Source organism: Gadus morhua, chromosome 7, assembly GCF_902167405.1.
Source record: "Gadus morhua chromosome 7, gadMor3.0, whole genome shotgun sequence".
Lineage (NCBI taxonomy): Eukaryota > Metazoa > Chordata > Actinopteri > Gadiformes > Gadidae > Gadus > Gadus morhua.
In genome coordinates this window covers 7,462,865-7,489,079 of record NC_044054.1, presented here as the reverse complement: position 1 = coordinate 7,489,079, position 26,215 = coordinate 7,462,865, and the positions used below count along the sequence as shown (strand labels likewise).

General features: G+C 42.9%; 1 protein-coding gene across 2 annotated transcripts; it reads left to right on the top strand.

Moving 5' to 3' along the window:
- The first annotated feature begins 10,022 nt into the window (after nt 1–10,022).
- Nucleotides 10,023–14,550, top strand: LOC115547919 (uncharacterized). Of its 2 annotated transcripts, none has more exons than XM_030362432.1 (15): nt 10,023–10,253; nt 10,407–10,510; nt 10,608–10,880; nt 10,974–11,067; nt 11,206–11,273; nt 11,378–11,605; nt 11,688–11,759; nt 11,886–12,020; nt 12,189–12,251; nt 12,397–12,570; nt 12,731–12,805; nt 13,017–13,157; nt 13,507–13,572; nt 13,777–13,836; nt 14,069–14,550. In XM_030362432.1, exons 1-15 carry the CDS (start codon nt 10,160–10,162, stop codon nt 14,195–14,197), a joined length of 1,776 nt encoding a protein of 591 aa, XP_030218292.1. In that variant the 5' UTR covers nt 10,023–10,159; the 3' UTR covers nt 14,198–14,550. The 2 variants fall into 2 exon arrangements, with proteins under 2 accessions (XP_030218292.1, XP_030218291.1); XM_030362431.1 differs by having other exon boundaries at nt 13,774–13,836.
- Nucleotides 14,551–26,215: the final 11,665 nt, after the last annotated feature.

Genomic DNA, 26,215 nt, shown 5'->3' with positions numbered 1-26,215 from the left:
AAGAACTCTTTGGCCGAACTTGGTTTTTTAGGTCCACAGTACGCCCCAATCACCACTGGTTCCTTCATAGGGACGGTAACTAGCAATCCAAGGATCGGCCACAGCTGTAAAGTGTACAAATATAGCCAGTATGGGCACTGGAGGTGCGCGGTTGGCGGTTGCAGCCGCGGACTCCGCAGCTAAACCGCGGATCGGGCGGATGACACGACAAAAAATAATATTTGTATTGAATTCGGACGGGTGGCGGTTAAACCAATCGAAATAAAAGTATTTGTTCTTTTTATTCTTATATATAGCCTAACATCTTTGGGCGGTGAAATGAGTTCAACCGAGATGGCGAGTTCGGCATCCGAGGAAAAGGGGCGTGTGCGTGCGTGACGTGTCGCTAGGCAAAGCAACAACCGACTACGGCCACACCAACCGCGTTGCTCGCGTTAGGGGCGTTGAAAATCGGCATTTTTGCATAGGGAACCATTGGTCTAGGCGCGGTACACGCGTTGAAGCGTTGCGTTGGGGGCGTTAGGTATGGCAAGCCATCCCCGCCAGAAAGCGGCATCATTTAGACGCGTATCACCTTCATTACGCCGTAAAATACGCCGTAAAATGCGCAAAAAAGCGCCGCTTTTTACGCCGCAATTAAGCCTTTCAAGAGCGCGCGTATTTTACGCGCGTTTTGAACATCAAAACGCGCGTAAAATACGGCGTTCCTCTAGTATGCTAATAATCTCCGCCCTTCTTTTCTCTCAGCCAATGCATTTGAAGTGTTTGCGCCCAATCGCTGACCAAGACAAGCAGACCAAATCAGTTCAGCACAGATCTGCTTTGAGAATTTCTCCTCTCATTTGGCGTTAGTTGAAGCGTCATTTAGATGTATATATTAGTAAATGCAATTGCAACTGTGTGGTTCCCGTGGCCCATTTGATAGAGACGCTTGACCTGTAGGCAGGAGGTTGTCGGATCGAATCCATTTATTACCATATTTCTGCTTTTGTCAGATGGTCACGCTTTTATGATCGCAATGCTTTTTCGTCGGCAAGCCAGACCTCCTGTGTTATAAGTTCTAAAGACAGTGCCTTTTTAGTCAGCCAGCCAGATCATCTTGGTGTCTTGTAACACGCTTTATAAGTTAATTATATTTAAATTATTATAGCCATCGAGCCTTTATTTTCGTGGAGTTATCGTTACATCCTCTCGTTCAATCGATATAAATACACAGTGGAAAGGAGTGAGAGGGAGCCACAGTTACAAAAGTGTCAAACAAGCTGTCCTCTAAATCACCATTTCCCTAGGCCTATATGTTTTCATGCCGACAAATGGTTGAAATAAAGTAACGTTGTGACCCGGCGTATATTAGACTTGTTAAATGCAGAAATGCTTGCTGGCAGTGTCTATTCAGTTTCAACACTCCAATTCCAAAATTATGTTTTCATGTCGTCAAATGCTCGAAATAAAGTCAGGTTGTGACTCGACATCTACTTGACTTATACACCTCGACGCAGGTCGAGGAAATGTTTGCTGGTTGGCGTGCCACTGCTTGGATAGGGAAAAACCTACATTAATGAAGTGAAATAGCACCATAGACCACCATCTAGAGTTCTAAATTAAAGCACATTACTTTAACTTCTGCCACATTGCACTCTCTCCCTACAAGTTTTAAACTTGGTGTGACTCATTCCCATAGATAGGGGTACTGATTGATAGAGGTTTTGGTATAGGCCTACTATGTTATGTTTCCAAGCTGATATTCACTTTGAAAACTGGTTCTCTTTAGGTAGAGATTTATTTTTTTATGTTCTAGTTGGCAAGACCAGCAGCATGAGGAGGGGCAAGGCCAGCAGCATGACACCCTCACTCAATCCACTCTGAACTTCACCCTTAACATTGACGGCCCCACCATCACCCCCTACACCAAAATCCGTAACCTTGGAGTTATCCTGGACCCCACTCTCTCCTTCCTCCCCATGTTAACCATATTACCAAAACTGCCTTTTTCCACCTCCGAAACATCGCCCGCCTCCGCCCCAACCTGTCAACTACCGCTGCTGTGACACTCATCCACGCTTTCATTTCATCCAGGCTTGACTACTGTAATGGTCTTCTCTACAGCACCACCAACAAAGTCCTCAAAAAACTTCAATATGTCCAGAACTCAACTGCACGCCTCCTCACTGGTACTCGCTCCAGAGAACACATCACACCTGTCCTCCGTGAACTCCATTGGCTTCCAATTAAACACAGAATCAACTACAAAATCGTACTCATCACCTACAAGGCCCTCAACAGCCTAGCCCCCCCCTACCTTGCCGACCTCCTCCATCACCACGCCCCCTCCCGATTCCTCAGGTCCATCTCTGCCAACCTGCTAAAAGTTCCACGGACTGAGCGACGGACTTGGGGTGATCGGGCCTTCTCAGTTGCTGCCCCCACCCTTTGGAATTCACTCCCCTCCCACATCAAAGTCTCTCCAACCCTCTCTTCTTTCAAATCTGCCCTCAAAACACACCTTTTCACACTAGCCTTCCCCACCTAACTACCACCTTATTCTTCATGTTTAACCTCTGTTTTTCTTTTATTCCTAGTCTGTCTTACATAGATTTGATAGGGCAATATGTAAAGCGTCTTAGAGTACCATATTAAGCGCTATATAAATTTAATTTATTATTATTTATTATTAACATTTAAGTAAGATGTACCTTGGGGTCTCTTATCCATCAAAGGGGCTCGCAAAGGACGCATACGCTTCCACCTGTGGCTCCAGCCCTACAGGAAATGACTCAGCAAGTGCTCCATCTCGTTGCACCTCACGGCTCGCTTGCAAGATTTTGGCCTGGAGTTCTTCCCAGACCTACACCCTAGCCATCCAACATGCATATCTGAGAATCAGGCCTCTCTTTAATAATGACAAAAAGTTATGAGAGAAATACACAATAACTTTTTGTTATCTCATAAGCGGCGTGGTGCCGGCTCCTTTTGACCTTTTGACCCCAGACTTCTGGGGGAATAGCTGAATCAATTCATTAGTCAATCAGAAGCATGTAAATATCTTCCCGGTGGCGTAAGAGAGTGAACAAGGTGTCCCTCAACATCTACGCTTCCAGGCGATTGCAACGGTGCCACACATGAGCATATTCGAACATGTTTAATGGTAGTAATTAGCTGTCGAAATTGGAGGCCTTAATCAATAATGAGCAGCTATTGATTTGCTTCCCGATAGAAATTTGTGACAAATGACATGTTATTTAGCATCTACACGTTGAGCTGAGTCCAATGACACCAAGCATGACACTCTAGATAATGGTAACATGTATTTTACATGGTACACCTAGGTCTAGGACATGATCTCGGTGTAGCAAGAGGGCGAGCTTGATCTCATTGGACTCAGCTTAACGTGTAGATGCTAAATAACATGTAATTTGTCAGAAATCTCCGTCGGGAAGCAAATCTATAGCTGGTCATTATTGATAAAGGCCTCCAAAATCGACAGCTAATTACTACCCCGAAACATATTCAAATATGATCATGTGTGGCACTGTTGCAATCGCCTCGAAACGTAGATGTCAAAGGACACCTTGTTTGCCCCGTTACGCAACCGGGAAGATATTTTCATACTTCTAATGGATTGATTCATATTTTAAGGTTCTCGGAGTGAGACTTTAAGCGGCTGCAGCAGAAGTGTTGAGACGAAAGATGATATCAAGACATTTATAGAATATTCCCATTCACATTATGATTCTTCGTCATAACATCCGATCAAACATCCTTTACAGTCACCGAGCGAGGATTATGAAAGTCCAGGCCCCCCCTTCCTGCGCTCGGGGTCCGACCGGGCCAAGTTTCGGTGCGGGGGTCCCAGTAAGGCCATAGAATAAGGTATTCAAATTTCAGGGCGGTAGGACCTTCCTATCTCAAAAACTGTTTTTCCACCACATTCTGAACCATTAGGTCTTGCAGGTAACACTTCTGAGGGGCTTGGTCCAAATGACAGTCCATTTGGGAAAACTTTTTTTCTCTAAGGGCTAGAACTCCAAATCTCGGATATGTCGTTCTCGGGGCCCCGGGAAATGTGTGTAAACATTTTAGCATCCCTAGCTATCTCAAAAAGGCCGGAAAAGGGGCATGACCTCCAACAGTACAGTAAATGTACATAAGACAGAGGTTAGTTTCTAGTCCCCATTTTTTGTGGGATGGAGGTGTACATTTGTGGCTTAAGGTGTGTAGACACAGCTGGCCTGTGGCCACGTTTTTGAAGTCTGGGGTCAAAAGGTCAAAAGGAGCCGGCACCACGCCGCTTATGAGATAACAAAAAGTTAATGTGTATTTCTCTAATAACTTTTTGTCATTATTAAAGAGAAGCCTGATTCTCAGATATGCATGTTGGATGGCTAGGGTGTAGGTCTGGGAAGAACTTCAGGCCAAAATCTTGCAAGCGAGCCGCTGGGTGCAGGTGCAACGAGATGGAGCACTTGCTGAGTCCGGAATTAAATTCCGAATTAACTTCCATTAACTCCATTAACTTCCAAAGTCTGAGATTTGTCCTTTTACTTAACATGAATGGCGTTGAACACGGATATATAACACACATCATTGAAATAGCTGTAACAGGCACGGACGTATTGATTACCTGAATGATTATGGGAGACCTACGTAATTTTCATAATATTGTGATGTGAGTCTATGGTCTTGTATATACATGTTTCATGTATTCATATGTTTTTTACATGTTGTGACTGTCTGAGTTTGTGATGTGAGTCTTTGGTCTCGTATTTATATGCATGTTTCATGTATTTATGTTTTTTACATGTTGTGACTGTCTGAGTTTGTGATGTGAGTCTTTTATCTATGTTCCCACTCTTGGCCTGCACCTTGACGTGGTGAGTGGGCTTTAAACTAAGCCAGGCCTTTTATATTTTTTCGTTTGTTATTCACAGTCTATCTTATTAATGATACAAAGCCTTAATTAAACCCCTTCTCTTCTGTTTGCAGAAAATGGAAACTTCAGAGTATATTTTATCTTAAGTTAGATCATCTTTTTTTGTTTCCTCATCAGATCCCAGTCCATCATGCTCCTCTACTTGTCTGCCGTGCCACCATCATGCCTCATGCATCACCTCTCAGCGCCTACCCAGCTGCATCTTATTCCATTTCGAAAAAGCGAGCATCTCACCAAGCAAAGTTTTGCTAATGCCTGCTCAAGTTATTTAAATACTTCATTCTATGGATATCTGAAAATATTTACAGATGGTTCTAAAGATCCCAAAGGACAATGTGGTATTGGCATATATATTCCAGAATTTGAAAAAGGATATGGATATAGAGTGGGTGACTTTATCAGTATACTCAATCGAGATGGCCACAATAATAACCGCTCTTAGATGGGTTGTAGATACTAAGTTTTATAACAAATAATTCAATACGTGAAGATTTGGTGATAGAGGTAAAGCATCTTCTTTTAAATATTATAAGCCTTGGTTTAGTTATTCAGTTCTGTTGGATTCCAGCCCACCATGGAATATATGGCAATGAAATTGCTGATAAATTAGCTAAAAGATACTAACCTAATTAGAAGAATTTAACCTTAAGTATATATATTTTTTATTTTTATTTATTCATTTCTTTTGTTAGTTTGTTTTATTTTGTTTATTTTGTTTCGTTAGTTTGGTTTTTTCTTTGAATTTATTTGTATGATTTAAAGTATGATTTGCCAACGTCCTTGTCCTTGTCACAAACTCCTGTGTAGTAGTCCAGTAGGTCGCGGTATATGGGGAAAAACTATGATCCGCCACTAAACTAGAAGAAGAAGAAGATCTCTGCATCCGGTACGTCACGGACTAGGTCACGTGTCCTGGCCACGTACCGCGGAAGCAAATCGCTCCTGAATGTTACCATGCGCCACTGAGCAGTTTGCATAGGAATGAATGGGCGGCCATTTTCCAGTCCGTGGTCCATCCTTTATTATGTCCATGGTTTGAACGTGTACTTCTCTGCCATTTTCAAGAACCCGCCCAGTGAACGCAGAGGATTGTGGGTAGTTTTGGCTCGTCTAGGATGCAGCGATGCATCCTTGAAAAATCTCGGAATTCTCAAAAACAAAGGACGCAAAAATGGCGCGGCTTTCGAGTGTCCTCAACATTGGTACAGTGCTTGTCGTCGTTCTATGATGTAGCGTCCTTAAAAGGGCGGCCGTTGAGCATGCTTCCTTGACATTGGGAAAACATGTTCATTTATGTTCAGTTCGTTGGGCTCACGAGCCGAGCAGCTGATCGCAACAGCGAATGTTCGGGAACTGTAGTTCTTCAGTAGTAGAGCGGAACTGGTGGGCGTATAATTGAAAATACATTTCCCTACATGCATCGCTCCCGCACACAGTACGCTAGCTATTATTCAAAGCCACAATCCAAATCATGAAATTAAGGTATTCCGTGTATGGTTTGTTAAATTGGAATATTCATATGGAATACCAACTGTATTATTCAGTCTTCCCGTTTTGGACATCCGTCAATCTTATCTTTTTTACTTAGGCGAGCAAGAAGTCAGGAGATGTTTTCGGTATGAAGAGCAGAGAAACACATCTACAACATCTGTACAGGTGTGGGCGTGGCATACTCCCATGGTGCTTCGCGAGTTGCACACAGGGAATGACTATCGTCAGCGACGCACGGCTCGCCTCACTCTGTTCGGATTTTCTCTGCTTGAGACATCTTTGTTCAGATAGACACTTTTGCTCTACTTTCCACGGATTAATATTGTGAGCGGATTCATTCGAGTACGTTCTGTCTTTCAACTTTGCGGTTCAACCAAAGAAGTTCGTTGTCAAGGTAAGTCCTCCTTATGAAATGGATAATTATGTTTATTGTATTAAGTTAGCATGGTGCAGCTTAGTTGTGTATCACGGGTAGGCTACTAGCTACCCTGTTTATTGTTTTAAGTTGGCATGGTTGCTTTGGCGGTTTGTTGATGCAGTTATGGCATAAGCTTTCTTCTTTCTTCGTGAGTGCCCGGTTTGTTGACATGATGTGGTGATGGCGGCGTCTAGGCGGCCATTTTACCACAGAAAGGCTTTCTTTGTCTTAAGTCAGTGAAAAACAACGTAATCGTGCAGCTTAGTTGTGTATCCCGGGTAGGCTACTAGCTACCCTGTTTATTGTATTAAGTTGGCATGGTTGCTTTGGCGGTTTGTTGATGCAGTTATGGCATAAGCTTTCTTCTTTCTTCGTGAGTGCCCGGTTTGTTGACATGATGTGGTGATGGCGGCGTCTAGGCGGCCATTTTACCACAGAAAGGCTTTCTTTGTCTAAGTCAGTGAAAAACAACGTAATCGTGCAGCTTAGTTGTGTATCACGGGTAGGCTACTAGCTACCCTGTTTATTGTATTAAGTTGGCATGGTTGCTTTGGCGGTTTGTTGATGCAGTTATGGCATAAGCTTTCTTCTTTCTTCGTGAGTGCCCGGTTTGTTGACATGATGTGGTGATGGCGGCGTCTAGGCGGACATTTTACCACAGAAAGGCTTTCTTTGTCTAAGTCAGAAAAGCTTTCTGGTGGACTCTGTCCATACAATGCAATGTGTTTTAAATGCTGAAATGTCGTGTTACATTCACTTTTTACACGCACACGCACACAATGTTCACAATGTATCGTTTTTCATGGGGAAAATGAGATGCGTCCCCGGGACTGGCGGTTTGCGACAAAATATTAAATCCGTGTTGATAAAACGCCATTTTGTAGGCATCTTGTAAGTCGCGCATGGGAGATAGATGTACCACAGAAAAGCTTTCTGGTGGACTCTGTCCATATGTGTTTTAAATGCTGAAATGTCGTGTTACATTCACGGGAGATCGTCCGCCGTTCAACTCAAGGTGAGGTGCTGGTTATATTACTAATGCTGGTTGGGTTTTGACTGTATTTGCATTTTAGTTGTCCATCAATAGATTTTTTTGGAATATGGTTAGGGTGTGTGTGTGTCCGTTTGTGTGTCTGTCTGTGTGTGTGTGGGTGTGTGTCTGTGTGTGTGTCTGTGTGTTTGTCTGTGTGTGTGTGTGTCTGTCTGTCTGTCTGTGGGTGTGTGTGTCTGTGTGGGTGTGTGTGTGGGTGTGTCTGTCTGTCTGTCTCTGTCTGTCTTTCTGTGGGTGTGTGTGTGTCTGTGTGTGTCTGTGGGTGTGTGTGTGTCTGTCTGTCTGTGTGTGTGTCTGTCTGTCTGTGGGTCTGTCTGTGTGTGTGTCTGTGGGTCTGTCTGTGTGTGTGTGTGTCTGTGGGTCTGTCTGTGTGTGTGTGTGTGTGTGTGTGTGTGTGTGTGTCTGTGTGTCTGTCTGTGTGTGTGTGTGTGTGTGTGTCTGTGGGTGTGTGTGTGTCTGTGGGTGTGTGTCTGTGGGTGTGTCTGTCTGTGTGTCTGTGGGTGTGTCTGTCTGTGTGTGTGTGTGTGTGTGTCTGTCTGTGGGTGTGTGTGTGTCTGTGTGGGTGTGTGTGTCTGTGGGTGTGTCTGTCTGTCTGTGGGTGTGTCTGTGGGTGTGTCTGTCTGTGGGTCTGTCTGTGGGTCTCTGTCTGTCTGTGTCTCTGTCTGTCTGTGTGTCTGTCTGTGTGTGTGTGTGTGTCGGTGTGTCTGTGTGTCTGTGTGTGTGTGTCTGTGTGTGTGGGTGTGTCTTTGTGTGTGTGTCTGTGTGTGTGTCTGTGGGTCTGTCTGTCTGTCTGTGGGTCTGGGTGTGTGTCTGTGTGTGTGTGTGTCTGTGGGTGTGTGTGTCTGTGTCTGTGGGTGTGTGTGTCTGTGTGTCTGTGTGTCTGTGTTTTTGTGTGTCTGTCTGTGTGTCTGTGTGTGTGTCTGTAGGTGTGTGTGTGTCTGTGGGTCTGTGTGTGTGTGTGTGTCTGTGGGTCTGTCTGTGTGTGTGTGTATCTGTGTGTGGGTCTGGGTGTGTGTGTGTGTCTGTGTGTCGGTGTGTCTGTGGGTCTGTCTGTGTGTGTGTCTGTCTGTCTGTCTGTCTGTCTGTGTGTGTCTGTGGGTCTGTCTGTGTGTGTGTGTGTGTCTGTGGGTCTGTCTGTGTGTGTGTGTCTGTGTGTCTGTGGGTCTGTCCGTGTGTCTGTGGGTCTGTCCGTGTGTCTGTGGGTCTGTCCGTGTGTCTGTGGGTCTGTCCGTGTGTCTGTGGGTGTGTCCGTGTGTCTGTGGGTGTGTCCGTGTTTCTGTGCCTGTGTGTCTGTCTGTCTGTCTGTCTGTCTGTCTGTGTGCCTGTCTGTCTGTGTGCCTGTCTGTCTGTCTGTGTGCCTGTCTGTCTGTGTGCCTGTCTGTCTGTGGGGCTGTGTCGTGTGTTGCTGTATACTGATTTTCAGATTGTCTAAGCAAGGTAGGTCTGTTGTTGTCATGTGTTGAAAGGAGAAACGTCCGCCGTTCAACTCAAGGTGAGGTGCTGGTTATATTACTTACTGGTTGGGTTTTGACTGAATTAGCATTTTAGTTGTCTATTAATAGATTTTTTTGGGAAAATGGTTTCTGTACTGCCTATGTCATTCTATGCAAATATTTGGCTTTAAATTTGTCCTTGGATGAAAGCTTTATAAGTTGGCTGTGATTAGGAAATTTTAAATGCTGAAATGTCGTGTTACATTTCCTTTTTACCCTCACACATCCGCCCAACGGTCTAAATTCTACCTCTGTCCACCATATGCAATGTGTTTTAGATGCTGTGCTTTAGCCCATATATTGATTTCACATGAACACCTTGTGCATGTGTGTATTTATTGCACCACAGAAAAGCTTTCTGGTGGACTCTGTCCATACAATGCAATGTGTTTTAAATGCCGAAATGTCGTGTTACATTCACTTTTTACATGCACACATCCGCCCAACAGTGTGCGTGTTACATTTCCTTTTTACACGCACACATCCGCCCAACAGTCTAAATTCTACCTCTGTCCACCATATGCAATGTGTTTTAAATGCTGTGCTTTAGCCCATATATTAATTTCACATGAACACCTTGTGCATGTGTGTATTTATTGCACCTATCTGTTCTGTTTAATGTTCATTTCATATGAAAACACATGGTTATAATTACATAAATACATCTCTGTACAGGGTGGGGTTTTCAACATGCAGCCTTTATTGATGTATATTTGTAAAGGGAAATCTTGTACCTATTTTGAAACATTCTATTTTTCTTATTGTGAAATCATTAGATGCCTCGTGCCTCGCGCGCTTCGTCTGTAGCCAAGATGAGGAGGAGGACGGTTCTTCCGATGGCAACGACTCTGGCTAGAGGCTTCCTCCCTGGTATGTAGTCGTAAAGATACAGTGATGCATGTTTTCAACTCATTTATATTCCTCAGAATTCTATTGCATGAATGTGTGATGTTTGACTTTTAGATCAACAGCTCGAGATAAGTTATTCATTTTAGTTTTGCGTTGAATTTGTCTCTTTATTAGTATATGGCACTGGAGCACGTCACCGTGTCAAGCCTTGGCCTGTCTCTGCCCACACTGGGAAGTTCAACCGATTGGATCTCCCTCCTGATTCTCCAGATAAGCAGGTAAACTTGTCAAAGACCTTTCAGAAAATAATGTATAATTTAGCTGTGGAATATGTTCGGAGTGGAATGACAACTTTTTATTTGTCCTTATTTATAGTTTGTGCTGTTTGTGGGCGACTCGCATCTGCGTGCGTTGGTTGACCGTTACGTGAGGATGCCAGACGGTTGCCTTTCGTTTGGGTTCCTGTCTACGCCTGGGGCGTCTGCCGCTGAGCTCCGCACTGAGTTGCTGAACGCAGACATCCCCAGAACCCCCGACATCGTTTGCTTGCTGGCTCCAAGCAACAACCTCACGGCGACGCCCGGCATCAAAGCGGCTGGAGTTGCCTTCGATGGACTTCTGAGAGCTGCCCGCAGTCGATGGCCTAAGGTAGTTTTTGTGTTACAAAATAAAGTGTATTTTCAAGGCAGACTATTTAACAGAATTGTATAGTGTGTAATCCAAAACTTTTGTGCGGATCAGGTGTTTGTGCTCGATTTCCCTCCCCGGCTGGCGAGTGAATTGGCACCGCAACAATTCCTTCGAGAGGAGTTTCGTCGCGTTGCAGCAAAGAACGGTATGTAAAAATGATTAAGAGATAATGTCAGTATAGAATATCTTTGTAGGAAAGCTTTTAGTGTATCAACACCACCTCTTGGTACCACGTGTAAAATATGTATATAGTGTATGGTTTAATATTTGTTTTCTTCTGCAGATGTAAAGTACTGCGTCACAGCTGACCGCTTTCCGCTGGACTCACGTGCCTTGTGGAGTCGTGATGGGGTAAGTCGTGTTATAACTTGGCACGTGAGAAATTCATGTAATGTCCTTTTTATATGGCAAAAGCAGTTTATTTCTATAATAACCCGTGCTTCTCATTATAATAGATCCACCTGAGTGACGATCTGGGGATGCCGCTTCTCGCGAAGCTTCTGTGGCACTTCTCCTTTCAGCAGCTACAGTCACCTCTGCCTGTTTCACCTCCGCCTGTGTCTCCTCCCAAGTCACCCCCGACTGTGAGACCCTTTGCTACCACCGTGGTTGTGAAGGGAGAGGTTTCACGTCCACGTCCCCTTGACCCCTTCAAGGAAACTGTCGTCGGACGTCGCGGAAAGGTAAAAGTTATACAATTTTGAAGAGCTTTAGTTTTAGTTAGGCCACATTTATTGAATACTAATTCCCCCTATGTGTTTATAGCGCAGCCAACCTGAGTCCTGGGATGCGCCTGAGGATTGGGATCAGTCTTCCGTGCGGATCCTTCCTCATGAGGTTTGTACATTGGTATGATAGCTGATAGGAAATTAAACCGTAATGATGCGTACATTTGTTGTTTCATTTAAATGCTATTCCTATAAGGCAAATGGTCAATGGCTCAATTCTGTTTTTTTTTTCTAGGTTTGTGTGCCTCCTCTGGTCCTGAGGGAGTGCTTTGTCGTGCTAAACCCTATCCGGTTTAGCACTGACAAGTTGGCTGCAATGGATCGCATTGTTCCATCCAACCTTGATGTCCCCATGGGGAATCGCTCAAAGGTAATTTGTGTGATTTTAATATTAACTGTTTGTGAGTGCATACATATTAATAGCGCCTGTAATCCTATATGACAAGCTTTACATTGTATGGTACAGATAGTTGCATTGATAACAAATGTGTTATATTTCATTAACTGTTGTCATTTCCGTTCTCTTCCATTATGATAGAAACGGAAGGTGGCACATGGAACCACGGCTGTGGTCTCCAAAGGAAAGAAGGCCCGCCTTGAGGTTGGTAAATTCTCATTGAAATATGTACTTTTTTTTGGTTGAAACACAGGAACAACTATTTTTTGATTTCGCCTTTACTACAAGAGATAGTCCAACATTCTCTGTGTAGGTATTGTTTTGCCAATGATTTACAATTATTTTCCAGGCACTTCAAACTCCAGCAAGGATTGCTAAACCTTCGAAGCTGGTACCTCCCCCTCGACCTGTGCCAGAAGCTGCTGTGCCAGCCACTCTGGAGGGCGTACCTCCTCCTCGACCTGTTCCAGAAGCTGCTGTGCCAGCCACTCTGGAGGGCAGCGTCTTTGTGCCTTCGAGCAAGGTAATTTGCATACAACATGTGATGATTACACACATTAAGTGAATAGAGTGCGGTTCTCTATTCTTTTGATATTTTCTCTAAGTTCCCTTTAAGAAAGTGTAGTTTTGTGTTTCCATTTCTCAATTGTATTGTACATATAATTCTTACTATGTCATTACAGTTTGCTCAACCGGAGGGGGATGACAAGACTCTGTGTGTTGATGAGTGGCCGTTTCTTCAAACAGACTTTTGTGAGGTAAAGGAATGGGGCAAAAAAAGAGCATCTTGTAATATTTGGGTTTTGTTGTTAAATTTGTATGTAGCGCCACAAAATACAGGCGTGCACAACACTGTTTGTTACTGTTTTAAATAAACTACATTAGCAGTAAGTTCTTTGAACTGCCCACTTTTCAATTTTCATACAATTGTATCTCTCATGATAATTTTGCCTCCTTACCTCATTGTAGAAGGTGAACCAGCCAACTGCTCGGGTTGTCTCTGGACAGAGAAAACAAGAGGAGCCAACACCTTGGGGTCCAAAAGTTGTGATGGCCCAGGCTGATAAACCAACAGCCAATGAGACCAGCTTCTTGGGGTGTTCAACCAAGGTAATGACAACAATATAAAAAATGATTTGCAAATAAGCAATCAATCTGTTCCAGGATCAGTATCTAGTAACATTTACATTATTACTTCATAATTACAATCAACATAGTTTAACTGTTTTTAACATGTTCTTGGTAATATCTACACACTATGAATTGGAAATGTCAAGAAGGTTGGCTGATGAACTTGTTGTGCTCATTTTAATTATTTAAACTGAACTGAAATAAAAGTTTTCTTTGTCCTTAATTCTGTTCACCACAATACACTAAATGTCCCCTTTTCTATGGCTAATGAGTTTGCATGTAGGGGTAAACCTCAATTTTTTAACATTCGTAATGTTTGTGATTGCAGATGACACACATTGAGGACCACGAGCCGTTTGAACCAGCACCTGAGGTCACTGCGAGCAGTCAGCAGGTATGTAATTACTAGTGGAAAAATTGTATACCAACGGGAAAAGCCACAGCTTAAGAGACCCATTTTGTTTTGATGTGTTTATTCTTTTAAAACATTGATATGGTGTAAGTGTGCAGTTCTGACTAATTTGCCTATACTATGTACATTTTCAAATTACTTGGGAACCAACATGCTTTTAAAAACACTGAATTGTCATTTCAGCAGAGCCCGCCTGAGGACAATGGCCAGCTTGAAGATCCTCATGTAACACTTGGCAATCAGAAGGTACTTATTTTTAACATGTTATTCCCTGTTCCTTGTGAGTTTTCCTGCCATTTATTAGATCTGGGAAATTAGTTAAAGTAATGTTCATATCATGTACAATTCCGTTTTCCCATTATACACAGCCATGAACTACAGCTGATTGATTCCTAGCCTTTTTTATGAATTCCTTGTTAATTTCGATATAAACTATTGGTTACACTCCTTTTTGATTGAACTACTGATGTGTTTTTAGGCACCCTGTGATTTTGCACCTGCCGGAGCTGCTACATCAAGTCATGTGACTCATGTGAAAAAGAACATTCATCATATTCTAAAACTAGGCAATGGCTTAGTGTGTGTACACATCTATGCTAGAAAATAAAGAAATCAGTTCAGCCAAAACCAGTGGGCATATTTTCATTTCCGAGTTACCCAGACACTGCAAATTAAACAATAAATTATTTAGTTTGGAATATTTTGATACACTCGCTGGAAGTCTTGATCAAAAGGATGATTATGACGCTTCTTTGCAAAACATAGCCATGCCTTTAGAAGAGGCTATTCAGAAGACACTGCTGCAGACAGACACATGCTTGCTCAACATCCAAGGAAGTGTGTGTGCCGTTTTCAAGGTCGAAACTGCTTTTGCAGTTTTCGATCCTCATTCTCGTAGTACTTGGGGTTCGGTTGCACCGGATGGAACCAGCATAGTAGCGCACTATGCTACTGTGTATGAGTTATTTCACCATATTGAGAACCTTGTCAATTCCTTATACCAAAATCATCCACATGCTTTTGATATCCCAAACAAGGTGTTTGAAGTCACTGGTGTGAAAGCTGTTGAGGTAAACTCACCATTTACTGCTTTAACTGCACAGCCTGAAGCCAGCACTTCGGCACATGACGGTACTTTGGACACTGACAGTGACTCTGATCTCTGTGTCCTTTCGGTAACAGATAGAAATTCCCTTGCAGTAAACGCGTCTTTTTCCCTTGAAACTGTGCAGCCTGTAGCAAACACTTCTACATGTGACACAACTGTAAACATTGACAGTGATCCTCCAATTCACACAGAGGGTGCATCAGATGTCTGTTTAATTTCTGTAACGGATAGCCCCAATATAATGTTTACGGGATTGACATTAAGGGAAAAAAACAGGATCTGCCACAAACTGAATATCGTACCAAGTTTAGATCAAGATATTGCTGTACAAACCTTCGATATGGCACAGCCTGAACCATGCCGAACAACATCCATTGAAGGTGACGGTAATTGTTTCTTTCGTTCTCTTTCGTCAGTATTGAGTGGCTGCGAGTCACATCACAAGGCCTTTCGTAAGGCTGTAGTGAATCACATCTCAAATAATCCACTTCATTACATTACTTGTCTAAGACGGCAATTTGCTTCTGTGGAGCAATATCTCATGGACTCAAAAATGAAATATGTTGGATCTTGGGCAACAGAGTTGGAAATACAAGCTTCAGCAGATTTTCTCTGTGTTGATATTTACACATACAGTCAACAGAAATGGCTTACGTTTACGGCAAACATTGGACCAATTTCAAGAAAAGGTATGTATCTGAAACACTGCAATGAATGCCATTATGAACCAAATGCATGTGTCAAAGAAAAAACCTCTCTATCATGCTTTTGTTTAACTAGCTTCTGTGAAATGTCGCACAAAATGTCCAATGCAGACCTCATTTCACCACGTAAAAAATGTAGTGATAAAGTAAAAGATCTAAGGAAAAGGAAAACGTATGCTATAGACACAGAATATAGGCAAGTTCAAAAGCTAAAAACACGACAAAGATATAATTGTGATGAACAGTATCAAGCAAAAGTAAAAAACAGCAGTATCAAAAGATATGCTAATAATGAACTGTTCAAAGAACAATTAAAAAACAGCAGTATCCAAAAATATGCTAATAATGAACCATTCAAACAACAAGTAATAAACAGCGGTATCGAAAAATATGCTAATAATCCTGCCTATCGTAACCAGTTGAAACAAAGAATTGTCATCAAATACAGAGAAGATCCGGCTTATAACCCCTCTTTAATTGAAAGCAACTGTCAAAAGAAACTTAATCTAACCCTCTTAAAACACAATATTGACTTTGTAATTGAGCTCTTCCAAGAAGAGGTCAAACATGGACCAGAACATGTTTGTTGTGTATGTCACAGATTATTGTTCCGTAAGCAAGTTCGATTATGTGACCTAACTTCATATGAATCCAAGGCTTCAACTGTGTCAGCAATTGCAAAACAATGCATTACTACAACATATCTCCATCAATGTGATAACGCATGTTTAACGCCATGCACACTAAAACAGACAGTTGCTGGGAAATTGTGGATATGTTTCAGTTGCAACTCCAAGATACTCAGTGGTAAGGTTCCCCAGGAGAGCGCTGTTAACAATATGGCATTGGATCCAATTCCTGACGAATTAGGCACACTGAACTCATTAGAACAACACCTGTGCGCATTGAATATTCCCTTTATGCGACTTGTGGCATTGCCACGAGGTTCTCAGAATTCTGTCCATGGGCCGGTGACTTGCGTTCCATCAAACAGCGATGTAGTCACTTCGGTTCTCCCTAGGCTAGAAAATCAAGATTTAATGATCCGAATAAAACTGAAAAGAAAACGTACTTATAAGGGGCATTATCAGTATCAATATGTGCACACTCAAAAAATCCAAAATGCGATAGCATGTTTAAAGGACATGAATAAATGGTATAAGGACATAGACTTTAACGCAGAATGGGAAAATCCCTTGCCAGAAGATGCATGTTCTGTTTTGAACTCCGCTTCCTCCCGGCCTGCTGGTGGGAGGAGCTCGTGAGAATCGCCCCGAACCGGGAACGATTCTCACGGACAGACTGCTGGTGCGCGAGAACCTCGGAGAACCGGGGACCAAATAGGCCATCCAGTTTTTTGGCAAGGTGTACAGAAAAATCTATTTGCTATGGTTCGTCAGCTTGGTGTCCCGACTTGGTTCTGTTCATTTTCATGTGCTGATTTACGCTGGACTGAACTCATCGATGTTTTCATGAGACTACAGAAAATAAAGGGAAATGTCAACGACCTGGACTGGTCACAGAGGTGCAATTTACTCAAAACTAATCCGGTTACCGCGGCAAGAATGTACCAACACAGGTTTCAGACTTTCCTAAAAGACGTCATCAAGTCACCAGCTAACCCCATTGGTAAAGTTATCGAGACATTTTTTAGAGTTGAATTCCAACAACGCGGCTCACCCCATACTCATTGTCTGATCTGGGTAGAAAATGCACCGAAAATAGGCAAAAACACAGACCAAGAAGTCACACAATTTATTGATAAATACATCAGTTGTGAACTCCCGCCAGCAATCGACGCATTGCATGAAGTTGTTTCCAGCGTTCAAAAACACAGCTCCAAGCACTCAAAGAGTTGTAGGAAAAAAGGCACAACATGCAGATTTAACTTTCCACGTCCTCCAAGCAACCACACCTTTCTTTGTAGAAGTAAAACAGACGAGAACCAGGAGGTAACAGACGCCGATCCGATAGACGTCTCTATATTAGAAATGCGAAAAGAAAAAGAGGTGGCTAAAAGTGTCATGACAAGGGTCAAACATGCTCTTTCAAGTCCAGACCTAACCTTCGACACTGTGGATCAGCTATTTGCTTCCATTAACATCACCCAGGAAATGTTTGAAAATGCCTACCGATTGACAACCAATAAAAACGCGGTTGTACACAAACGCAACCCATCAGATGTTTACGTTAATCAATACAACAAAGACCTTTTGCGTTGCTGGGATGCCAACATGGACATACAATATGTCTGCGATGCTTTTGCTTGTGTAGTATACATAATATCCTACATCTCAAAAGCAGAACAAGACATGGGCTTATTGTTACAACATACTCAAAATGAAATGAAAAAACATGGAAATTTAGATGCAAAACAAAGTGTTTAAAGTGTTTATCGAGTCACAAACATGCATCTCAACGAATGCTCAAGACTGGTCACATTTATCCCTACTGGTGAAAATACCGTCAGAATGAGTTTTCCTCTCAGTGTCATTCAAAGCAAAGCAGAACAGGGTGACACATCAACAGACTCCATAGACGAGCATAACGGACCGCTACAAAAACCGCCCCCAGGGCGCAATTTTCCATGATATTTGTATAGCCACATTTGTTTCAAAATACAGAGTTCTGTACGGGAAAGAGCAGCACAGCAAGGGCTCTGTTAAACTGGAAAATAACACTGGCTTTGTTAAGATGAGAACTAGGGGATCTGATGCTGTTGCTAGATACGCTCGTTTCTCACAAACCAAATATCCAGAAAAACACTACCAAAGTTTGCTACAATTGTTTTTGCCTCATTATTCAACAGATGAGTTAAAACCTCCACCGTACAACAGTTATGAGCAGTTTTACAGGACCGGTTCCATCACTAACAGCAGCAATACAACGCAAAGTGTTAAGGAAGTTGTAGATTTGAACAGATCCCTGTTTGAAGTAGATGCAGATGAGCTCGACAGATGCCAAGAGGTTGCAGGGCACCACGGGGCTCACGACGAGGCATGGGCAGACCTTTGCCCTGAATCTGAGTTGGAGCGATTAGAATGTCAGGAGGAGATGTCTAACAACAACGACACAAATCAAAATGAAAGAGAAGCCCTACCGGACTTGCAGTCGGACACAAAGGCAACACTGTCTAAAGAATTTCCCACACACTCGATACAAAGAGCTGAAGGTCTGTCCATTATGCGCACGTTAAACGAACAGACTCAAATTTTTTACAAAATCCGCGCATGGTGCCTTGACAAAGTCAATGGCAAAAACCCTGACCCGTTTCGCGTATTCATTTCAGGAGGAGCAGGCACGGGAAAGTCCCACCTGATTAAAGCTGTGTACTACGAGTCATGCAGAATCTTTGCAAGAATGTCCATTAATCCAGACGACACTCATGTTTTGCTAGCTGCTCCTACAGGAGTAGCAGCATATAATATCAACGGAAGCACAATACACAGCACCTTTGCTATTACTACCACTGCCAAACTGCCATATCAACCTCTAGGAGATGAAAGAATCAATTCGTTGAGAGCCACCATGAAAGACTTACAAATACTCATTTTGGACGAGGTGAGTATGGTTGATCATAAAATCCTGACGTATGTCCATGGCAGACTACGACAAATAAAGCAACAAGGAGATTATGCATTGTTTGGGAATGTATCAATCATGGCAGTTGGTGACTTCTTCCAGCTCGGCCCTGTAAAGGGAACACCTCTTTACCACGAGCAATTGGTGACTGATCTGTGGAACAATCATTTCACTCACATTGAGTTGACAAAAATAATGCGACAAAAAAACAAAGAGTTTGCTGAAACGTTAAATCGTCTTAGAAAACACAGAAAAGGAGACAATCTTTACCAGCGAGATGAAGTCTTGCTAAGACAACGCGAGACCGGCGAGGGGGAACTGACACAGGACCTTCACATTTTCCCCAGAAACGATGAAGTGGCAGCACATAACATCGCCATGTTACACAAGACGTGTACGGATTTGGTGCAAATTAAAGCTCAAGATACTCAGAGAAACCCTACCACAGGACAAGTAACAAGAAAAAATAATCCAAAAATTGATAGTCAGACATGCTTAAGCAGAACGTTAATCGTTGGTCCATCAGCTCGCGTAATGCTCATCAAAAATATAGATCTGTCAGATGGATTGGTCAATGGTGTATTCGGTACAGTTTGCAAAATCACCTTTGAAGGGAACGTTCTGTTTCCCAAAACCATTTTGGTTAATTTTGACAATGACACAATCGGCAGGAAACTGAGGAGTAGGTCTATATGCTTTGAGCCTCAATTTCAACAAGCAACACCCATAGATGCTGTGGAAGACAAAGTAATGACTGGTGGATCTAGACGCCAATTCCCGTTACGCCTAGCATGGGCCTGTACCATACACAAAGTTCAAGGTTTAACTTTAGAAAGAGCTGTAGTGTCCCTTAAAAGGATATTTGCAGCTGGCCAAGCATATGTAGCATTAAGCCGAGTAACGTGTGAGGAAAACCTTATCATTCAAGACTACGCAGCCAAAGCCTTCTATTCGAAACCAGACATCGACATTTCCCTGCAAAAAATGGAACCATTCATTGCAACTCCACCAGCAGAAATAACTTCAACCCTCAAAATATGCCTCCACAACATTCAAGGTCTATGTCAACACATGGAAGACCTTAAACATGACCAGAGAATCTTGAGTGCTGACATCATTTGCGTGACAGAAACATGGCTGGAACAAAACACCTCAGTTGATTCCATTGAAATGCCAGGTTGGACTTTTAATCACAAACTCCGGTCCCAATCCTACCATAACATGACCCAATTCCAAGACTTGGTAAACAAACGGCACGGTGGAGTGGGCTACTACCACAAAGACCACATCACTTGTAACATTATACACATGCCATGCAGTGACTTGGAAGCCATCATGTTTAATGTTCAGCCTTTGAATTACAATTACATTGTGCTGTACAAACCGCCATCATATAAACTCACCTTATTCAAACAAAATCTCGCTTTGGTGATGCAACACTTTAACCAACTTTCAGGAGGAAAGGTAATTATGGGTGACTTCAACGACAATGCCCTTGTTTCTAAATCTGCAGAAAATTTCATGCAACAGCAAGGTTACACCCAAATTGTCTCTTCGTCAACAACAGAAAACGACACAACAATTGATCACGTATACATTCGTGACATTAATCCCACTGATATAAAAGTGCGAATTCTGTCCACGTACTACTCCGATCATGAGTGCCTCTGTTTAGATTTCCTTCTGTAACTGGTTAGCTCGTTTGGCTCGCAGGTTTTAGCACTACCCAATCATTTGAATGTTTTGTCTGTCTTTTCTATTTTTTCAAATAAATAATAAATATTAAATGTATATTTTCAATTTTCTATTTTTTCTAACAAATAATGAATTTTCTCCCCATTTTTTTTTATGGATTTGCCCCTCTAAACAAAGCCATAGATATGGGGTTTTTTTTTAGCACTACCCAATGTTTTAAATGTTTTGTCTTTGTCTTTTCTATTTTTTCAAATAAATAATAAATATTAAATATTCTATATATTTTTTTATTTTTTTTTCTAATAAATAACGCATTTTCTCCCCATTTTTTTTTATGGATTTGCCCCCCTAAACAAAGCCATAGTTATGGGGGGTTTTTTAGCACTACCCAATGTTTTAAATGTTTTGTCTTTGTCTTTTCTATTTTTTCTAATAAATAACAAATATTATCCATTTTTAACTTTTGGATTTTTACTTTAAATTTTCTCCCCATTTTTATTTTTTTTATTTGCCCCTCTAATAAAAGCCATAGATATTTTGTCCCTTTTCAGCATTTTTTCCCTATTCATCTACAACTTACAATTTACAATAAGGGTACATTGATAAACTATTTGTTAATGCTTAGTTAATAACTCATAGCTAACTAACCATTTCTAAATACTTGCGTAATGCTTGATAAGTATTAACTAAGTCAAACTAACTGTTATCCTTAGTTAATGCTAATCTAAGCATCAACCAAGTGAAACTAACTGTAATGCTTAGTTAATACTTATCTTAGCATTTACTAAGCATTACAGTTAGTTTTACTTAGTTAATGCTAAGATAAGTATCAACTAAGTACAACTAACTGTTATGCTTAGTTAATGCTATAGTAAGTATAGTTAACTAAGTATACTTAATGCCTAACCAATCATTACTCAACATTAAATAGTGTTAAATACGCATTAACAAACCATTGATAACATTACGTAAGTATTAATCCACAGATATATGATGTACCCTCATTGTAGTATGTTAGCCATGGATTTAGGTTACCTTTTTATTCAATCTTTAAAATACCATTTGGATTTTTTGGATTTTTTCAAAAAAATGTGCCTCTCAAAACCCAACCCCTCGTCCACGTCGTGAGAGGCGGAAACAGTGTGTCTGTATTCCAGGTCCATCCAAGACGCTGTCTGAATGGACCTGGAAATATGCTGGCCAACGGGGCTCTGGTAAAGCAAACCAATCGAAACGGTAGCGGACAAGGCGTTTGGGGCTATAACTCCCACACCGAACCTCCCACAGTCGAAACCTTTGTATCCACAGGTTCGCGGTAGCGTTTTGAACACATGCTTCGTGTTGTGCCGGCGAAATGCACATTTCTTGTCGCGTTGTGCCGGCGAAATGCACACTTCTTGGACCCCTGCATAACTGCTTGCAGTTCTAGTTTTTTTTTATTTTACTTCTTTTAATCTACACAATATAGCTTTCTAAAACGTACTTGTTGATTGTGTGAGTCCTTTACTCTGTCACTCAATGCATATTGCCAATACCCCTTTCTCCTATAGCGAACTAGACTTCTGATTTTCTGGCCCACAAGTTAATTAATGCACTGATAATTACATCTGTATCTCCCAGTCTTTACCATCGAGGGTTAGAGCTGATGCTGGTTACACAGGGCTCTCAGACTGAGGAGATTCTGATGAGCCCAAAGCCAGAGCTCGACCGCCTTTCGATGGAGAGCAGGGGAGCGGACTCCCCCCTGTCTGTTGATGTACGCCGCCGCCGACACACTGTCTGTCCTGATCAGAACGTGGCGGCCGCGCACCAGGTGAAAGAAATGCAACAGCACTTTCCTCACAGCGTCGAGCTCCAACACATTTATGTGTGCTGTAGGGGGCGTGCGCCACACGTCTCTGACCAAGTGAGAGAGGCACGTTCCTCCCCAACCCGTCAACGAGGCGTCCGTGAAGACCACTACGTAGGACGGGGAACGAGGAGCACCTTGAGCTTGTGTCGCCTGGGGTCTAACCGTCACTGGAGTCTGAGTTGCTCAGAATAAGCACGTCGTCTAGGTAGAAGAGAATCCTCTTTCCCTGACGCCTGAGCGGTTCCAACACCGTCTCCACACACTTCGAGAAGGTGCGCGGAGCTAGGGAATAGCCGAACGGCAGACACTGGTACTCGTACGCCATCCCCATAAAGGCAAAGCGGAGAAACTTCCTGTGCGCCTGCCGAACAGGGACGTGGAAGTAAGCATCCTTGAGATCCAGGGATGTGAACCAATCGCCCTCTCACACACCGGAACAACGCTCCGACAGTGAGCATTCTGAACTTCCTCGTGGCAACGACTCTGTTGAACAAGCGAAGATCCAGAATAGGTCTCTTTTCCCCTGACTTCTTGGAAACCAGGAAGTAGCGGGAATAAAACCCTAGGTGAGACTCGTGGGGGGGAACGACAGTGATGGCCCCCTTTACCAAGAGGCGTGCCACCTCTGCTGCCAGAGCCGTGCTCGGGAGGGAGGAGGCTCAGCGAGCGTAGGAGACGTACCAGAACCAGCCGCTGTAAAACAACGGGCTGTCTAGACGTCACGCTCGTGCCCGCTGAACAGGGAGCGAGCCGTCCGGCCGCCTCAACTTTGCGCATGCGCTGTTTGCAGGCTGTAGCCACAGCGCGCAGACCCGTCTCCTCACCTATAATGTGGGGAACCAGGAGACCGGTACAAGCGGCCGTATCCACGGGCTCGTGCAACGAGTCTCTGATCCGTCCACGAGGCTCCAAGGGACACCGCTTCTTAGAAGCAGGTGAACCAGAGGCCATGTGAAGACGCCGTCCGACCGCCACCCTACAGCCACCGGGCTGAGGGGGGGAAAGAGGCAACATGGAGGAACGCACCACAAGTGTAGGACGCAGGTGGCCTAAGGAATATCGCTCTTCAGGTACCATGTACTGCCGTTCGGCCGAACGGTCTTCACTTTTTTCTTTATTATTATTTGGGAAGGAAAAAGTCGGCCCAATATTTGTATCGTGAGGAGATATAACAACCACGACCGTTTTTTGTGTCGTGAGGAGATATAACAACCGCGAATGTTAGTATCGTGATGATGCATAATAATCACGAATCGTGAGGAGACATACCAACCATGAATGTTTGTACCGTTAGGATAATACTCACTATATATATATATATCGACGAGAATACATCATTGCTCTGAACATTTAAGTTAAACGCCGTCACCAAACAATACGGCAGATCGCGAGCGCCTCCGGTCTAGAATAAATAGGCCATCCCGTTGTATGTATTGGTTTGGGATTCATATCCTTGGAAGTAGTAGGATATGCTTATATTAATTATTGAGTGCGAATGCAAGATAAACTCCTAACACCAAGGTGAAAAGCCACTGTGCATGAATGTAAGTATTCTGGCATTGGTGTGGCTATGTGGAGGTAATGCAGCTTATGGGTTTGATCCTGCTTGCTTGTAGCTATGTTGGGGCAGCTTATGTGCTTAAAATGCGTAACACATGCTATCCGGAGCTATTGCTATCTGACCATAACCTTAGGCCACGTTTATACGTAGCAGGGTATTTATAGAAACAAATATTTCCCCCCCTCCGTTTTCAAAAATAACATTGTGCACACAACATTGTTTTCAAAAAAGTTGTAGTTTACATCAAAGCGCAAAAATACGCCGTCAAGCGCCATTATAACTGCCAAACCTATGGGCGGCAGTGTAGGGAGAAGGATAAAGCCATGCAAGCCAATCAGAATCCTCAGAATCAACAACAACGAATAACATGAGCGTCTTCCTGTAACAAACAAACTGTAAACATTGGGCGCTCATATGATGTTAAGCATTTCCTGGTGCGTAATGTGATGCTTCAGAACCTAAAACCCTGTTTCTCCCCGTTGACACGACAACGCATAACCGGTGTTTTCAGAAATCTCCACTTTGGCCGGAGTTTTTTAGAAATGATCGTTTTCTGTGATAAAAACCGCGTGGAAATATCTGCGTTTTCCCTTCGTGTAAACGGGGCCTTAACCTGCATCATTCCCCGTTGCACATGTTCTGTTAGGATGTGTTTGCATCCTTTACGGGGTCTTAATTAGGAATCAACAACATAGCCTATACATTTTGGCTTTGAAATAAACAACGCCCGCAAGTTTATGGTGAATAGCTGTGTACACATAATGCAGGACAGTAGGTCGAAAAGTAACCACATTTCTACATTTTCTGTGGGAAATTACCTTGTCACCTTTTAATCTCTTTATGGTTTCTGCTTTAATTCCACTGTCCTGTAAAAAACTTAGCAAGGCTTCAAATTCTGTCTCTCCATTGCAGTTAGAAATCATGAAGTTCTGGCTAGCAATGAACTGTTCCCACGAATTATTAAACTGTGGCCACAAATTAATTATCTCGTTCCCGGAATTTATTAAATTGTCGCCACAGATTTAAGTCATGCAAACCTTTTTTTCTCAGAAAAAAATCCTAAAAACGATCCACCCCACTCCGGAAGCCAATGTTAAGTAGTATACTTATGCAACATTAAAGGAGGCTAATTGTGATAGTTTGAAGTTGAATACCTCTTTGGCATGCTAATACAGGGTGTCCGCGGAGGTCTAAAAAGTCTTAAATTCATTTTTCTAAATTTAAGGCCTTAAAAAGTCTTAAATTCGTCTAAAATGTCATATGCTGGTCTTAAATTTATAACTCGGAGGTCTTAAATTTGTCGGGGCAGGGTAATTAAATTTTTATTTTTCTCGCGGGACTTTTCGGGAAGGAGATGTACGAGGGGCTACTTTCTTGCTAGCTGCATATATAAACGGATGTCTGCGCGCTTGCTAGCTAGTCTGCGACAATGGGTAAATGCAAGTTCAACTTCAGTTGGCTGGAAGACGTCCGTTTCCGAGGTTGGCTAGCGTCCGTTGCCAACCCAGAACAGGCCAGATGCATTCCGTGCAAAAGTAGCCTACATTCAAGCTCGGCACCATGGGGATTAAGGCTGTCGTCAGCCATATGCAGAGCCAAAAACATAAAACCTCTGCCAGGAGCCACACACAGACCCCAGCCATTTCTACGTTTTGCATCTCTGCCCCGGCGCCACCGCCGCAGACGGTCCGCGCTGCTAGCACTGACCTGAGGGTAGCATTTGGTGCGACACCAACACTGAAAGCGGAGGTGTTGTGGATTCTAAACACAGTGGTCAAGCACCAGTCCTACAACTCGAATGAGGGGATAGGAGATCTCTTCGGTTTGATGTTCCCTGACTCTCAAATCGCGAGCACCTTTACTGCTGGAAGGGACAAAACGGCGTATATAACTCGCTTCGGACCAGCGCCTTTCATCCGAAACGAGCGAATCTGCAGCATCAACAAGGCTGATTTTGTTTTGATATTTGAGACGTTGAACCACGCCACTAAAAGCAAGCAACTTGACGTGCACGTCCGATATTGGGTCGGAGATCGAGTGCATTCCCGGTACTTGGGCTCGCAATTCATGGGCCCCACATATATGGGGGTAAAAGGGATGATGATACATAATATTTTGTAGAC

Coding starts and splice junctions, on each gene's coding strand:
- LOC115547919 (XM_030362431.1), top strand. CDS start 10,160: ATGCCTCGTGCCTCGCGCGCTTCGTCTGTAGCCAAGATGAGGAGGAGG. Junction 11,068..11,205: donor TCGCGTTGCAGCAAAGAACG/GTATGTAAAAAT, acceptor TTTCTTCTGCAG/ATGTAAAGTACTGCGTCACA. Junction 13,158..13,506: donor TCTTGGGGTGTTCAACCAAG/GTAATGACAACA, acceptor TTGTGATTGCAG/ATGACACACATTGAGGACCA.